We start from the raw sequence: 18,444 nt of genomic DNA on the forward strand, positions 1-18,444 counted from the left end.
CCTGCACACACACACACACACACACACCTTAGACATTAGACTGATAACCACCGCTCATAAATCACAAGCCCAGGAGCCTCCGTTTCTAATCGGATTACCGATGCAATATTCTCTTTACCTCTTCCCCTAGACAGACACACACACACACACACACACACACACACACACACACACACACACACACACACACACACACACACACACACACACACACACACACACACACACACACACACACACACACAGGTGGAAGGGGCCATGACGGCAGACAGACTGGGGAGATAGGAGCTGGGGTGAGACGGTCTGGGGCAGACGGTCTGGGGCACTGGGGGGAGGGAGGAGGGGGATTAGATGAGATGGGTGAGGAGGGAAGAGGCAAGAAAGGGAAATGCTGGACAAGACATCCAAACACAGATAAATAAATGACTGCTCACCCATTACGCCCATTCTAGCAATGTCATTGTTATGTCCAAACATCTCTTCTGTTAGGAAGAACAAAACACAGATGTGAAAAACAGTCTTGGTAACAACAGTGGTGTGTCTTCATGGATGCCAAGAGAAGCCAAGCTTCCACAAAAAATTGACCAAGAAAAAAAGAAAAAACATATCAAATAACTTATCTTTTGTCTCTGTGTGTTTCATAAATTTCCTTAAATTCGCAATAGTCTGAATGTATCTCACCAGCGAAAGCATCCGAGCGAGCAAAACAGTGCCTCTCTGTTTCTCTACGTTTAGCCCATCAATCTGATGCTGTCTGGTCATAGAGTATGACATTGTTGCCGCCCATAGCATTAAAGGCAAGGTAAGCCAGCGGTCATTTGGCCTCCCTTGACAAAAAAAGTATAAAATCATAGCCAATCAGCGTTGAGCTAAACTGAGTGAGTTCAACTGTGAATGCTCCTGGCGCACCAAAAAAAAAGTGTCAAGGGAAGCCAGTTTGGATTTGGCATCACTCCTATGAAATCGCATTGAGAGCATATGTCATTGACAGAAACAACTTGAATTGTTGCATCTCGTTGTGTTGTTGTCCTCCAGTGGCTAGCTAGCCAGCTAAAATTTGCCCTTTCCTAAATTAGCCATGGATGGAGATAGGGATATGGACTTGTGGTTTTACTTAATTCTCCGTACTGGCCAATGATTATAACGGCGATTCTGATACAACCATTAATTCATACATTGTGCCCCTGGAATTGAATATGTATCTAGATGTAGAAGGCTAATGTTAACTAGCTAACGTTGCCCATGAACGGAAGTTAGGCTAGCAAGCAAGCATTTTAGCCAGGTAGCCTAGGACAACAAAAACTAAAAGCGTGTACTGTATGACAGAGTCATACAGTTTTGTCAACCTGAAAGAGAGGATGACATTGGCATTTCTCTACAAGTAGGGTGAGTCAACATGATTTTTCCACTTGCACAAACACACACACACACACAGAAATCAGAAACATGGACTGCCACATCATATTTAGCTTACGTTGATTGGACTAAATAGTTTTTGGTATCTTTTAGTTGTCACTGTATTAGACTAAGCATACAGTGGCTTGCGAAAGTATTCACCCCCCTTGGCATTTAATTAAAATGATTTTTTTGGGGGGGTTGTATCATTTGATTTACACAACATGCCTACCACTTTGAAGATGCAAAATATTTTTTATTGTGAAACAAACAAGAAATAAAACAAAAAAACATAAAACTTGAGCGTGCATAACTATTCACCCCCCCACCCCCCAACCCAAAGTCAATACTTTGTAGAGCCACCTTTTGCAGCAATTACAGCTGCAAGTCTCTTGGGGTATGTCTCTATAAGCTTGGCACATCTAGCCACTGGGATTTCTGCACATTCTTCAAGGCAAAACCGCTCCAGCTCCTTCAAATTGGATGGGTTCCGCTGGTGTACAGCAATCTTTAAGTCATACCACAGATTCACAATTGGATTGAGGTCTGGGCTTTGACTAGGCCATTCCAAGACATTTAAATGTTTCCCCTTAAACCACTTGTCATGCTCGTTGAATGACGGGTCAGACCAAGGCGCAGCGTGATATGCATACATGTTTATTTTAACTGAATAAACACCACGACAAAACAATAAATGAAACGAAACGTTAGGCAGTCCAAGGTAGCACACACAACATACCTTACACGGAACAAGATCCCACAACTAGACAGTGCCAATAGGCTGCCTAAGTATGGTCCCCAATCAGAGACAACGAACGACAGCTGCCTCTGATTGGGAACCACACCGGCCAACATAGATCCACACATACTAGATCGACAACAAAGACAAAGCACAACAAGGAATATACACACCCTGACTCAACATATAAGCGTCCCCTGAGTCAGGGCGTGACACCACTCAAGGGTTGCTTTAGCAGTATGCTTAGGGTCATTGTCCTGCTGGAAGGTGAACCTCCGTCCCAGTCTCAAATCTCTGGAAGACTGAAACAGGTTTCCCTCAAGGATTTCCCTGTATTTAGTGCCATCCATCATTCCTTCAATTCTGACCAGTTTTCTAGTCCCTGCCGATGAAAAACATCCCCACAGCATGATGCTGCCACCCCCATGGATGGTGTTCTCAGGGTGATGAGAGGTGTTGGGTTTGTGCCAGACATAGCGTTTTCTTTGATGGCCAAAAGGCTCAATTTTAGTCTCATCTGACCAGAATACCTTCTTCCATATGTTTGGGGAGTCTCCCACATGCCTTTTGGCGAACACCAAACGTGTTTGCTTATTTTTTTCTTTAAGCAATGGCTTTTTTTTGGGCCACTCTTCCGTAAAGCCCAGCTCTGTGGAGTGTACGGCTTAAAGTGGTCCTATGGACAGATACTCCAATCTTTACTGTGGAGCTTTGCAGCTCCTTCAGGGTTATCTTTGGTCTCTTTGTTGCCTCTCTGATTAATGCCCTCCTTGCCTGGTCCGTGAGTTTTGGTGGTTGGCCCTCTCTTGACAGGTTTGTTGTGGTGCCATATTCTTTCAATTTTTTAATAATGGATTTAATGGTTCTTCTTTTTTATTTTTTATAACCCAACCCTGATCTGTACTTCACCACAACTTTGACCCTGACCTTTTTGGAGAGCTCCTTGGTCTTCATGGTGCCGCTTGCTTGGTGGTGCCCCTTGCTTAGTGGTGTTGCAGACTCTGGGGCCTTTCAGAACAGGTATATATATACTGAGATCATGTGACAGATCATGTGACACTTAGATTGCACACAGGTGGACTTTATTTTCTGAAGGTAAATTGGTTGCACCAGATCTTATTTAGGGGCTTCATAGCAAAGGGGGTGAATACATATGCACGCACCACTTTTACGTGATTTATTTTTTAGAATTCTTTTGGACTTTTGTGTATGTCTATTACATGAAATCCAAATAAAAATCCATTTAAATTACAGGTTGTAATGCAACAAAATAGGAAAAACGCCAAGGGGGATGAATACTTTTGCAAGGCACTGTAGGTGATTTGATGATGTTGAAGTTGAAATGGTGCTGAAATAGTGGAGGCAGCTCCTGTTTTCTTTGCGACTTATGGTATCTCTCCGTGGTTCTAAATCAAATATTTAGAAGTCCGAAAATGTCGGAAACATTAACTTTCTTGTCCATGCTGTAGGTCATGTAACTGTTTGTTACGTGCAATATGCTTTGTGGACTTCACCGGACAGAGGTTACTCTCCGGTTTTGTGATGAAACAAAGGTGTGGTTGAATTTATTCTGCCACTGTGTCTTCTTATTGTCTCGGCCTTTACAACTATATACACAACATGACCAAAAGTATGTGGACACCTGCTCATTGAGCATCTCATTCCAAATTCATGGGCAATAATATGGAGTTGGTCCCCCCTTGCTGCTATAACAGCCTCCACTCTTCTGGGAAGGCTTTCCACTAGATGTTGGAACATTGCTGCGGGGACTTGCTTCCATTCAGCCACAAGAGCATTAGTGAGGTCGGGCACTGATGTTGGGTGATTAGGCCTGGCTCGCAGTCTGCTTTCCAATTCTTCCCAAAGGTGTTCGATGGGGTTGGTGTGAGGGCTCAGTGCTGGCCAGTCAAGTTCTTCCACACCGATCTCGATAAACTATTTCTGTATGGACCTTGCTTTGTGCACAGGGGCATTGTCTTAATGAAACAGGAAAGGGCCTTCCCCAAACTGTTGCCACAAAGCCGGAAGCACAGAATTGTCTAGAATGTCATTGTATGCTGTAGAGTTAAGATTTCCCCTCACTGGAACTAAGGGGCCTAGCCCGAACCATGAAAAACAGCCCCAGACCGTTATTCCTCCTCCACCAAACTTTACAGTTGGCACTATGGATTCGGGTAGGTAGCAATGTTCTGGCGTCCGCCAAACCCAGATTCGTCCATCGGCCTGCCAAATGGTGAAGCGGGATTCATCACTCCAGAGAGCGTGTTTCGACTGCTCCAGAGTCCAATGGCGGCGAGCTTTACACCACTCCAGCCAACGCTTGACATTGCGCATGATGATCTTAGGCTTGTGTGCGGCTGCTTGGCCATGGAAACCCATTTCATGAAGCTCCCTACTAACAGTTCTTGTGCTGACGTTGCTTCCAGAGGCAGTTTGGAACTCGGTAGTAATTGTTGCAACTGAGGATATATGATTTCTATGCGCGGACCCGTTCTGTGAGTTTGTGTGGCCTACCACTTTGCGGCTGAGCCGTTGTTGCTCCTAGATGTTTCCACTTACAGTTGACGGGGGCAGCTCTAGCAGGGTAGAAATGAGATGAACTTACTTGTCAGCAACGGGTGTGGCTGAAATAACCGAATCCAGTAATTTGAAGGGGTGTATCACCGTCGCTAGGCACATTAACTAACAGGTTATATAGCAAACAATTCAATTATCACAACATATATGTAGAAATATGGCTTTTTCTGGGGGGGCTTCCCCAGTGATTTTACCCACCCACCATTACTGGATAATGATGCTCTTCTTCCAGACTATTATCAGTTAGATTAGGTTTATTTGGCATATAAAACACTTTACATACAGACAGACTGTATGATTTTATGGTCCTTATTAAACAGCAGACCCAGTTAATAGCTATGTGTGCGTCTCAAGGCCCCTGCTCTGTGAGTCACCCTGGGTACAGAGAGGGTCTCCTGGGTCTCTGACTAGCTGTCAGGTTCCTCCTTGGTGGTTACTCACCTAATAAGGCTTTTATACAGTCGGGAGGAAACTGTGTCAACCCTGTCACTGGTGTTCAGCCATTAGGGATCTGAGGGAGGAAATAAGATGGTTAAAGGGTTTGTCCATGGAATCTTACAACATTTGTTCAAGACACGAGTGCACACATGCACGCACGCACAAACACACAAACACACACACACCACAGTAACTGTTAACAGTGACACTGCTGAGTGCTGGCTGTGCTCAACGCTGCCAATAAACTCAGGTACAGTCCAGTCCAGCCCAAGGCAGAGATGGTAAGTAGTCTATTTATGTTTGAATGGGAGGCTGAACAGCAATACCACAACAACCATTAACCCTCCTCCTCTTCTCCCCTCTCTCTCTATTACCTCCCTCCCTCCTCTTCCCTCTTCCCTCTTCCCTCTTCCCTCCCTCCCTTGAGTGTGTACAGACCCAGACAATATTACAGCTATAGGTCTCTCCCCTCCCCAACACTCACACACACATCCTCAGACAGGTACTTAAAGCCATCATAGAGCCCACTCCTTAGTTGTTCCAATAAGGTGATTGTTTCCCCTGAGCTCACCCAATCAGTGATTCACCTCAGATTAATTTGGACATGCACTGAAATGCACCAAGTACCTCTGGGTGATGCATTCTTAATCACACTGTGGTGTAATATCAGTGTGTGTGCTGTTCCTCCAGCGATCTAACTCAAATTGGGTTTGTGGTGGCCCACGATTCACGTGTTGTGCAATGAGCTGGAATCTTAATTTGCATGCCCCAGAGAGACGCAAGGCATTGACTGCACCTTTTTGAAAGCCATAATCAATAACCATTGCCTCACCTCACCTTAGGTGAGGTTCTCATTGGCTGCTTGCTGCTTTACCCAAAGCCAATGTAGGGAGAAGGTAATGGGTTGAGGTGAGACAAACATGGCCTTGTCGCGTTGAACACACACATGGCTCCATCTAGGTCTGAGGACAAACCATTCCTCATTATTTTCCACTTCCTCCCAATCCCACTTCTGACACCAGTGTAACGAACCAAGAGGGGGAGTAATGGAATAATGTATTCCGCCATCAAGGAGGAGATGAAGTTTAGTTGAACAAGCTCTCCATGAGCTTCAACAGCTTGTTATAGTGGATGAATATCTCAGTGTTAAACAGCTTGTTATAGTGGATGAATATCTCAGTGTTAAACAGCTTGTTATATTGGATGAATATCTCAGTGTTAAACAGCTTGTTATAGTGGATGAATATCTCAGTGTTAAACAGCTTGTTATAGTGGATGAATATCTCAGTGTTAAACAGTTTGTTATAGTGGATGAATATCTCAGTGTTAAACAGCTTGTTATAGTGGATGAATATCTCAGTGTTAAACAGCTTGTTATAGTGGATGAATATCTCAGTGTTAAACAGCTTGTTATAGTGGATGAATAAAATATGGAGTCCTATTGCATCCTGCAGTGCTATTCCTCACTAAGTTATGAGAATCTAGAGCTTTTCAATACAATAAGTTTTTTAAATGAGATGCCAGTATCTAATCTCTTATATTGTCCCCCTGGTGTCCTTCTCTTCAAGTACTGTATTAGTCTAATGTGTTAGAAATGAACTAGGGTCAGTTCCTCAGCTTTTTCACTCACTGTGTGTAAATATAAACAGTACCGTGCAATATTGAAGAGCCCTCACTGCTGCTCGATCAGCTACTTTTCCAACCTGATAGAGGAGAATAAAAAAAATCCTTAATGTATTTTTGATACTGTCACAAAGCTAAGTAAAAAGCAGCATTCCCCAAGAGAGGATGTCCTTCACTTCAGCAGTGATGAATTCATGAATTTCTTCGAAAAGATCATGATCATTAGAAAGCAAATTACGGACTCTTTGAATCTGCCTATTTTTCCAAAACTCAGTTGTCCTGCATCTGCACAGAACTGCCAGGACCTAGGATCAATGGAGACACTCAAGTTTGAAGAAATCCTGTATCTCTCGACACATTCACGAAAATAGTCATGGCCTCTAAACCTTCCAGCTGCCTACTGGACCAGTAGCGGGTAAAATCACTGGGGAAGCAACCTCTGTCCAGTGAAGTCCACAAAGTATACTACATGTACAGAAACAGACATTTACATGACCTACAGCATGGTGAAGCAAGTTAATATTTTCGGACCACTAAACAAGTATTGATTTAGAACCATGGAGAGTTACCGCAAGTTGCAAAGAAAACAGGAGCTGCCTCCACTATTCCAGCACCATTTCAACTTCAACATTTCAACATCATCAAATCACCTCTGCTTAGTCTAATACAGTGATAACTAAAAGATACCAAAAACTATTTAGTCCATTCAACATAAGCTAAATATGATGTGGCTGTCCATTGTTCTGATTTCTGTGTGCGTGTGTGTGTGTGTGTGCGTGTGTGTGTGTGTGTGTGTGTGTGTGCGTGTGTGTGTGTGTGTGTGTGTGTGTGCGTGTGTGTGTGTGCGTGTGTGTGTGTGTGTGTGTGTGTGTGTGTGTGTGTGTGTGCGTGTGTGTGTGTGTGTGTGCGTGTGTGTGTGTGTGTGTGTGCGTGTGTGTGTGTGTGTGTGTGTGTGTGCGTGTGCAAGTAGAAAATCCTGTTGACTCACCCTACTTGTAGCGAAATGCCAATGCCATCCTCTCCTTCATGTTGACTAAACGGTCTATGACTCTGCCATACAGTACACGCTTTTAGTTTTTGTTGTCCTAGGCTACCTGGCTAAAATGCTTGCTAGCTAGCCTAACTTCCATTCATGGGCAATGTTAGCTAGTTAACATTAGCCTTCTACACCTAGCTACAGTTGAAGTCGGAAGTTTACATACACCTTAGCCAAATACATTTAAACTCAGTTTGTCACAATTCCTGACATTTAATCCTAGTAAAAATTCCATGTCTTAGGTCAGTTAGGATCACCACTTTATTTTAAGAATGTGAAATGCTGGTGTAACTGAGTCAGGTTTGTAGGCCACCTTGCTCGCACACGCTTTTTCAGTTCTGCCCACACATTTTCTATAGGATTGAAGACAGGGCTTTGTGATGGCCACTCCAATACCTTGACTTTGTTGTCCTTAAGCCATTTTGCCACAACTTTGGAAGTGTGCTTGGGGTCATTGTCCATTTAGAAGACCCATTTGCGACCAAGCTTTAACTTCCTGACTGATGTCTTGAGATGTTGCTTCAATATATCCACCCCCACAGCATGATGCTGCCACCCCCATGCTTCACGGTTGGGATGGTGTTCTTCGGCTTGCAAGCGACCCCCTTTTTCCTCCAAACATAACGATGGTCATTATGGCCAAACAGTTCTATTTTTGTTTCATCAGACCAGAGGACATTTCTCCAAAAAGTATGATCTTTGTCCTCATGTGCAGTTGCAAACCGTAGTCTGGCTTTTCTATGGCGGTTTTGGAGCAGTGGCTTCTTCCTTGCTGACCGGCCTTTCAGGTTATGTCGATATAGGACTCGTTTTACTGTGGATATATACTTTTGTACCTGTTTCCTCCAGCATCTTCACAAGGTCCTTTGCTGTTGTTCTGGGATTGATTTGCACTTCTCGCACCAAAGTACGTTCATCTCTAGGAGACAGAACGCGTCTCCTTCCTGAGCGGTATGACGGCTGCATGGTCCCATGGTGTTTATACTTGCATACTATTGTTTGTACAGATCAACGTGGTAACTTCAGGCATTTGGAAATTGCTCCCAAGGATGAACCAGACTTGTGGAGGTCTACAATTTTTTTCTGAGGTCTTGGCTGATTTCTTTTGATTTTCCCATGATGTCAAGCAAAGAGGCACTGAGTTTGAAGATAGGCCTTGAAATACATCCACAGGTACAGAAGCTTCTAAAGCCATGACATCATTTTCTGGAATTTTCCAAGCTGTTTAAAGGCACATTCAACTTAGTGTATGTAAACTTCTGACCCACTGGAATTGTGATACAGTGAATTATAAGTGAAATAATCTGTCTGTAAACAATTGTTGGAAAAATGATTTGTGTCATGCACAAAGTAGATGTCCTAACCGACTTGCCAAAACTATAGTTTGTTAACAAGAAATTTGTGGAGTGGTTGAAAAACAAGTTTTAATGACTCCAACCTAAGTGTATGTAAACTTCCGACTTCAACTGTACATATTGAACTTCCATCCTCTCAGGCCAGTGGCACAACAACATATAAATTAATGGTTGGATCAGAATCGTCGTTATCCCTGTCTCCATCCATCGCTAATTTAGGAAAGGGCCCATTTTAGCTAGCTAGCCACTGGAGGACAACAACACAACGAGATGCAACAATTCAAGTTTTTCTGTCAATTAAGTATGCTCTCAATGGGATTTGATAGGATTGACGCCAAATCAAAGCTGGCTTCCATTAACACTTTTATTTAATGCGCCAGGACCATACACAGTTGAGCTCACTCAGTTTAGCGAAATGCTGATTGGCTAATTTTGTATACTTTTTTTTGTCAAGGGAGGCCAGATGCTCGCTGGCTTCCCTTGCCTTCAATGCTATGGGCGGCAACAATGTCATACCCGTTTGGACTAGACAGCATCAGATAAATGGCCTACACGTAGAGAGACAGAGAGAGACGCTGTTTCGCTCGCTTGGATGCTTTCTCCTGTGAGATACATTCAGCCTCTTGCGAATTGAAAGAAAATTATGAAACACAGATAGACGAAATATTAAAAAAATATATGGTCATCTATTTTTTGGGTACCTTTTTTTTGGAAGCCTGGCTTCCCTTGGCATCCATGAATACACGTCACTGTACTGGACCCTATTCCAACTAAACTACTGAAAGAGCTACTCCCTGTGCTTGGCCCTCCTATGTTGAACATATAATGTGTATCAAACTCACTAAAAGTGGCAGTAATAAAGCCTCTCCTGAAAAAGCCAAACCTTGACCCGGAAAATAATAAAAAACGATCTAACTAGAATGAATCTCCCATTCCTCTCAAACATAAAAAAAAGCTGTTGTGCAGCAACTCATGCCTTCCTGAAGACACACAATGTATACGGAACACTCCAGTCTGGTTTTAGACCCCATCATAGTAAATTACCTTTTAATGGCGTCAGACCAAGGCTCTGCATCTGTCCTCGTGCTTCTAGACCTTAGTGCCGCTTTTGACACATTTTTACATTACATTTTAGTCATTTAGCAGACGCTCTTATCCAGAGCGACTTACAGGAGCAATTAGGGTTAAGTGCCTTGCTCAAGGGCACATTTAAGTCATTTAGCAGACGCTCTTATCCAGAGCGACTCACCAATTGGTGCGTTCACCCTATAGCCAGTGGGATAACCACTTTACAATTTTGGGGGGTAGAAGGATTACTTTATCCTATCCCAGGTATTCCTTAAAGAGGTGGGGTTTCAAATGCCTCCGGAAGGTGGTGAGTGACTCCGCTGTCCTGGCGTCGTGAGGGAGCTTGTTCCACCATTGGGGTGCCAGAGCAGCGAACAGTTTTGACTGGGCTGAGCGGGAACTATGCTTCCGCAGAGGAAGGGAGCCAGCAGGCCAGAGGTGGATGAACGCAATGCCCTCGTTTGGGTGTAGGGACTGATCAGAGCCCGAAGGTACAGAGGTGCCGTTCCCCTCACTGCTCCATAGGCAAGCACCATGGTCTTGTAGCGGATGCGAGCTTCAACTGGAAGCCAGTGGAGTGTGCGGAGGAGGGGGGTGACGTGAGAGAACTTGGGAAGGTTGAACACCAGACGGGCTGCGGCATTCTGGATGAGTTGTAGGGGTTTAATGACACAGGCAGGGAGGCCAGCCAACAGCGAGTTGCAGTAGTCCAGACGGGAGATGACAAGTGCCTGGATTAGGACCTGTGCCGCTTCCTGTGTAAGGCAGGGTCGTACTCTCCGAATGTTGTAGAGCATGAACCTGCAGGAGCGGGTCACCGCCTTGATGTTGGCGGAGAACGACAGGGTGTTGTCCAGGGTCACGCCTAGGCTCTTCGCACTCTGGGAGGAGGACACAGCGGAGTTGTCAACCGTGATGGCGAGATCATGGAACGGGCAGTCCTATCACCACATTATTTTGGTGAGATTGGAAACCCTAATTTGTCTACATGGACAAGTTCTTGCCTGGTTTTGATCTTATCTGTCGGAAAGATATCAGTTAGTCTCTGTGGATGGTTTATCCTCTGACAAATCAATTGTAAGTTTCAGTGTTCGTCAAGGTTCCATTGTAGGACCACTATTGTTTTCACTATATATTCTACCTCTTGGTGATGTCATTTGGCAACACAATGTCAACTTTGACTGCTATGCGGACGACACACTGCTGTACATTTCGATGAAACATGGTGAAGCCCCAAAATTGCCTACCCTGGAAGCCTGTGTTTCAGACATAAGGAAGTGGATGGCGGCACATTTTTTACTTTTGAACTCGGACAAAACAGAGATGCTAGTTCTACGTCCCAAGAAACAAAGAGATCTGCTGTTGGATCTGACAATCTTGATGGTTGTACAGTCGTCTCAGATAAAATTGTGAAGGACCTCTGTGTTACTTTGGACCCTGATCTCTCTTTTGACGAACATATCAAGAATATTTCAAGGGCAGCTTTTTTCCATCTTCGTAACATTGCAAAAATCTGAAACTTTTTGTCCAAAACTGATGCAGAAAAGCTAATCCATGCTTTTGTCACTTCTAGATTAGACAACTGCAATGCTCTACTCTCCGGCTACCCGGATAAACCACTAAATAAACTTCAATTAGTGCTAAATATGGCTGCTAGAATCTTGACTAGAACCCCAAAATTAGATCATATTCCTCCAGTGCTAGCCTCTCTATACTGGCTTCCTGTTAAGGTTAGGGCTGATTTCAAGGTTTTACTGCTAACCTACAAAGCATTACATGGATTTGCTCCTACCTATCTCTCCGATTTGGTCTTGCCGTATATACCTACGTGTACGCTATAGTCACAAGATGCAGGCCTCCTAATTTTCCCTAGAATTTCTAAGCAAACAGCTGGAGGCAGGGCTTTCTTGTACAGAGCTCAATTTTTATGGAATGGTCTGCCTATCCATGTGAGATACGTAGACTCTGTCTCAACCTTTAAGTCTTTACTGAAGACTCATCTCTTCAGTAGGTCCTATGATTGAGTGTAGTCTGGCCCAGTGGTACGAAGGTGAACGCCAAAGGCCCTGGAGTGACGAACCGCCCTTGCTGTGTCTGCCTGGCCTGCTCCCCTCTCTCCACACTGGGATTCTCTGCCTCTGACACTATTACGGGGGCTTAGTCACTGGCTTACTAGTGCTCTTCCATGCCGTCCCTAGGAGGGGTGCGTCACGTCGTGCCAGGCTTTTTTCGCTATATGCAACTTTATTGGGTTGACTCACTGACGTGATCTTCCTGTCCGGTCTTGCGCCCCTTTGGGCTCATGCGGTGGAGGAGATTTTCATGGGCTATAGTCAGGTCTGTTGATTTTTATTTTATTTATTTTTTATTTCACCTTTATTTAACCAGGTAAGCCAGTTGAGAACAAGTTCTCATTTACAACTGCGACCTGGCCAAGATAAAGCAAAGCAGTGCGATAAAAAACAACAACACAGAGTTACATATGGGGTAAACAAAACATAAAGTCAAAAATACAACAGAAAATATATATACAGTGTGTGCAAATGTAGCAAGTTATGGAGGTAAGGCAATAAATAGGCCATAGTGCAAAATAATTACAATTTTGTATTAACACTGGAATGATAGATGTGCAAGAGATGATGTGCAAATAGAGATACTGGGGTGCAAATGAGCAAAATAAATAACAATATGGGGATGAGGTAGTTGGGTGGGCTAATTTCAGATGGGCTGTGTACAGGTGCAGTGATCGTTAAGGTGCTCTGACAACTGATGCTTAAAGTTAGTGAGGGAGATAAGAGTCTCCAGCTTCAGAGATTTTTGCAGTTCGTTCCAGTCATTGGCAGCAGAGAACTGGAAGGAATGGCGGCCAAAGGAGGTGTTGGCTTTGGGGATGACCAGTGAGATATACCTGCTGGAGCACATACTACGGGTGGGTGTTGCTATGGTGACCAATGAGCTAAGATAAGGCGGGGATTTGCCTAGCAGTGATTTATAGATGACCTGGAGCCAGTGGGTTTGGTAACGAATATGTAGTGAGGACCAGCCAACAAGAGCGTACAGGTCACAGTGGTGGGTAGTATATGGGGCTTTGGTGACAAAACGGATGGCACTGTGATAGACTACATCCAATTTGCTGAGTAGAGTGTTGGAGGCTATTTTGTAAATGACATCGCCGAAGTCAAGGATCGGTAGGATAGTCAGTTTAACGAGGGCATGTTTGGCAGCATGAGTGAAGGAGGCTTTGTTGCGAAATAGGAAGCCGATTCTAGATTTAACTTAGGATTGGAGATGCTTAATGTGAGTCTGGAAGGATAGTTTACAGTCTAACCAGACACCTAGGTATTTGTAGTTGTCCACATACTCTAGGTAAGACCCACCGAGAGTAGTGATTCTAGTCGGGTGGGCGGGTGCCAGCAGCGTTCGATTGAAGAGCATGCATTTAGTTTTACTAGTGTTTAAGAGCAGTTGGAGGCTACGGAAGGAGTGTTGTATGGCATTGAAGCTCGTTTGGAGGTTTGTTAACACAGTGTCCAACAGGTCTGTTGATATCCCTCTAGTGGTGTTGGGGCTCTGCTTTGGCAAGGTGGGTGGGGTTATATCCTACCCGGTTGGACCTGTCCGGGGGTATGATCCGGACAGGGCCACAGTGTCCCCTGTCCCCCCCTGTCTCAGCCTCCAGTATTTACGTTGCAATAGTCTATGTGCCGGTGGGCTAGGGTCAGTCTGTCCTATCTGGTGAAGTTCTCCTGTCTTATCTGGTGTCCTGTGTGAACTTAAATATGCTCCTTTTAATTCTTCCATCTCTCGCTCTCTCGCTCTCTGTCGCTCTCCCTCGCACTCTCTCACTCTCTCTCTCACCCCCTCTCTCTGAGGACATGAGCCATAGAACCATGCCTCAGGTCTACCTGGCCTGATGACTCTTGTTCACCGAATGTGCTACCTTGTCCCAGACCTGCTGTTTTCCTCTCTCTCTCTCTCTCTCTCTCTCTCTCTCTCTCTCTCTCTCTCTCTCTCTCTCTCTCTCTCTCTCTCTCTCTCTCTCTCTCTCTCTCTCTCTCTCTCTCTCTCTCTCTCTCTCTCTCTCTCTCTCTCGGTTTCTGCCTTTCTATGGAGTTTTTCCTAGCCACTGTGCTTCTGCATTGCTTGCTGTTTGGGGTTTTAGGCTGGGTTTCTGTATAAGCACTTTGTGACATCTGCTGATGTAAAAAGGGCTTTATAAATACAGTTGAAGTCTGAAGTTTACATACACTTAGGTTGGAGTCATTAAAACTCATTTTTCAACCACTCCACAAATTTCTTGTTAACAAGCTATAGTTTTGGCAAGTCGGTTAGGACATCTACTTTGTGCATGACACACGTAATTTTTCCAACAATTGTTTACAGACAGATTATTTCACTTATAATTCACTGTATCACAATTCAAGTGGGTCAGAAGTTTACATACACTAAGTTGACTGTGCCTTTAAACAGCTTGGAAAATTCCAGAAAATGATGTCATGGCTTTAGAAGCTTCTAATAGGCTAATTGACATAATTTGAGTCAATTGGAGGTGTACCTGTGGATGTATTTCAAGGCCTACCTTCAAACTCAGTGCCTCTTTGCTTGACATCATGGGAAAATCAAAAGAAATCAGCCAAGACCTCAGAAAATAAATTGTAGACCTCCACAAGTCTGGTTAATCCTTGGGAGCAATTTCCAAACGCCTGAAGGTACCACGTTCACCTGTACAAACAATATTATGCAAGTATAAACACCATGGAACCATGCAGCCGTCATACCGCTCAGGAAGGAGACGCGTTCTGTCTCCTAGAGATGAACGTACTTTGGTGCGAGAAGTGCAAATCAATCCCAGAACAACAGCAAAGGACCTTGTGAAGATGCTGGAGGAAACAGGTACAAAAGTATATATCCACAGTAAAACAAGTCCTATATCGACATAACCTGAAAGGCCGGTCAGCAAGGAAGAAGCCACTGCTCCAAAACCGCCATAGAAAAGCCAGACTACGGTTTGCAACTGCACATGGGGACAAAGGTTGTACTTTTTGGAGAAATGTCCTCTGGTCTGATGAAACAAAAATAGAACTGTTTGGCCATAATGACCATTGTTATGTTTGGAGGAAAAAGGGGTACGCTTGCAAGCCGAAGAACACCATCCCTACCGTGAAGCATGGGGGTGGCAGCATCATGCTGTGGGGGTGATTTGCTGCAGGAGGGACTGGTGCACTTCACAAAATAGATGGCATCATGAGGAAGGAAAATGATGTGGATATATTGAAGCAACATCTCAAGACATCAGTCAGGAAGTTAAAGCTTGGTCGCTAATGGGTCTTCCAAATGGACAATGACCCCAAGCATACTTCCAAAGTTGTGGCAAAATGGCTTAAGGACAACAAAGTCAAGGTATTGTAGTGGCCATCACAAAGCCCTGAACTCAATCCTATAGAAAATGTGTGGGCAGAACTGAAAAAGCATGTGCGAACAAGGAGGCCTACAAACCTGACTCAGTTACACCAGCTCTGTCAGGAGGAATGGGCCAAAATTCACCCAATTTATTGTGGGAAGCTTGTGGAAGGCTACTCAAGTTAAACAATTTAAAGGCAATGCTACCAAATACTAATTGAGTGTATGTAAACTTCTGACCCACTGGGAATGTGATGAAAGAAATAAAAGCTGAAAAAAATCATTCTCTCTACTATTATTCTGACATTTCACATTCTTAAAATAAAGTGGTGATCCTAACTGACCTAAGACAGGGAGGTTTCCTAGGATTAAATGTCAGGAATTGTGAAAAACTGAGTTTAAATGTATTTGGCTAAGGTGTATGTTAACTTCCGACTTCAACTGTACATTTGATTTGATTTACTGCGTAAGAAATTATCAGGGGTCAGTTCCTCAGCTGTTTCACTCATTGTGTGTAAATTCAATGCAATGTTTCTTTCAATGTCCTGCAGGGATTAACGTAGGGAGCTGTTACCGTATCAACCATTTCCCAGATGATAACGACTATGACACAGACAGCTCAGAATACCTCCTGCGTGAGTGGTTATTGTCTCTTCTCCTCTTCTCTTCTCCTCTCTTTTGCCTCTCCTCTCCTCTCCTCTCCTCTCCTCTCCTCTCCTCTCCTCTCCTCTCCTCTCCTCTCCTCTCCTCTCCTCTCTTCTCCTCTCCTCTCCTCTCCTCTCCTCTCCTCTCCTCTCCTCTCCTCTTTTCTTCTCTTCTCTTCTTTTCTTTTCTTCTCCTCTCCTCTTTTTTTCTCTTCTCTCCTCTCTTTTCCTCTCCTCTCCTCTCTTCTCCTCTCCTCTCTTCTGTTTTCATCTCCTCTGTTCTCATCTCTTCTCTCCACTTCTCTCCTTCATCTTCTCTTTTCTTCTCTTCTCTTCTTTTCTTCTCCTCTCCTCTTTTTTTATCTTCTCCTCTTTTTTTCTCTTCTCTCCTCTCTTTTCCTCTCCTCTTCTCCTCTCCTCTCTTCTCCTCTCCTCTCTTCTGTTTTCGTCTCCTCTGTTCTCATCTCTTCTCTCCACTTCTCTCCTCTCATCTTCTCTTTTCTTCTCTTCTCTTCTCTTTTCTTCTCCTCTCTTTTCCTATTCTCCTCTCCTCTCTTCTCCTCTCCTCTCTTCTGTTTTCTTCTCCTCTGTTCTCCTCTTCTCTTCTCTTCTCTTCACTTCCCTTCTCTCCTAATAAAGGCTCAGACCTCGTGACTGTATGTGTAATAATTCTAACTGTTTTTACTGCTCGTCATATAAAGTTATGGGTATTTTTTTCTTATATTCCCCCAAGACATTACACTATATAGAGTGATTTTATTCAAGATCTAAAACGCACAGTAGTGCTCAGTGTGTACAGAAGAAATCAGCTGCTGGGAGTTTTTCCTCTGACTGTTAATCATGCCAGAGTGTGGGTGTGTATATGTGTGTGCGTGGGTGTGTGTGTGTGACTAACCATACCTCTATCTACTCCAGGTATTGTGCGGGCGTCTAGTGTGTTTCCTATCCTCAGCACCTGTCTGTTGATGCTGGGGGGGCTGTGTTTGGCCGTGGGACGTATCTATAGCAACAGGAACAGCATCCTGCTTAGCGCCGGCATCCTGTTCGTAGCCGCAGGTAAGCCATGCCCCCTTCAGGTCCTGACACACACGCATGCCCACACACACACACAGTCTTGTATAGCTAACCTTGTGGGGATACACAATTCATTCACAATCCTATTTTCCAAGACCCCTAACCCCTAACCCTAACCCATACCCTTACCCTTACCCTTTTTTTTCTTCTTTTTTTTTTTTTTTTTTTGGGGGGTAGATCAGCTTTAATATTTCAGATAGATTGTAACTTCCATCAATGTAATTGTCTGCATCACTTCCAATCCCCCATATGTTTTTTTTCTCGCAAATATATACAGTGAGGGAAAAAAGTATTTGATCCCCTGCTGATTTTGTACGTTTGCCCACTGACAAAGACATGTTCAGTCTATAATTTTAATGGTAGGTTTATTTGAACAGTGAGAGACAGAATAACAACAACAAAAATCCAGAAAAACGCATGTCAAAAATGTTATAAATTGATTTGCATTTTAATGAGGGAAATAAGTATTTGACCCCCTCTCAATCAGAAAGATTTCTGGCTCCCAGGTGTCTTTTATACAGGTAACGAGCTGAGATTAGGAGCACACTCTTAAAGGGAGTGCTCCTAATCTCAGTTTGTTACCTGTATAAAAGACACTTGTCCACAGAAGCAATCAATCAATCAGATTCCAAACTCTCCACCATGGCCAAGACCAAAGAGCTCTCCAAGGATGTCAGGGACAAGATTGTAGACCTACACAAGGCTGGAATGGGCTACAAGACCATCACCAAGCAGCTTGGTGAGAAGGTGACAACAGTTGGTGCGATTATTCGCAAATGGAAGAAACACAAAAGAACTGTCAATCTCCCTCGGCCTGGGGCTCCATGCAAGATCTCACCTCGTGGAGTTGCAATGATCATGAGAACGGTGAGGAATCAGCCCAGAACTACACGGGAGGATCTTGTCAATGATCTCAAGGCAGCTGGGACCATAGTCACCAAGAAAACAATTGGTAACACACTATGCCGTGAAGGACTGAAATCCTGCAGCGCCCGCAAGGTCCCCCTGCTCAAGAAAGCACATATACAGGGCTGTCTGAAGTTTGCCAATGAACATCTGAATGATTCAGAGGAGAACTGGGTGAAAGTGTTGTGG

At 44.1% G+C, this 18,444-nt stretch overlaps 1 protein-coding gene across 1 annotated transcript in view; it reads left to right on the forward strand.

Moving 5' to 3' along the window:
• The window catches only part of LOC121551631 (voltage-dependent calcium channel gamma-4 subunit-like), a 41,463-nt gene that overhangs the window by 13,924 nt on the left and 9,095 nt on the right, over window positions 1-18,444 (forward strand). Inside the window, exons 2-3 of the mRNA XM_045210689.1 lie at window positions 16,183-16,266; window positions 17,191-17,331. Of these exons, the coding sequence (XP_045066624.1) occupies window positions 16,183-16,266; window positions 17,191-17,331 (225 nt within the window). The remainder of the gene's footprint in view (window positions 1-16,182; window positions 16,267-17,190; window positions 17,332-18,444) is intronic.

The sequence above is a fragment of the Coregonus clupeaformis genome, chromosome 35, assembly GCF_020615455.1.
Source record: "Coregonus clupeaformis isolate EN_2021a chromosome 35, ASM2061545v1, whole genome shotgun sequence".
Lineage (NCBI taxonomy): Eukaryota > Metazoa > Chordata > Actinopteri > Salmoniformes > Salmonidae > Coregonus > Coregonus clupeaformis.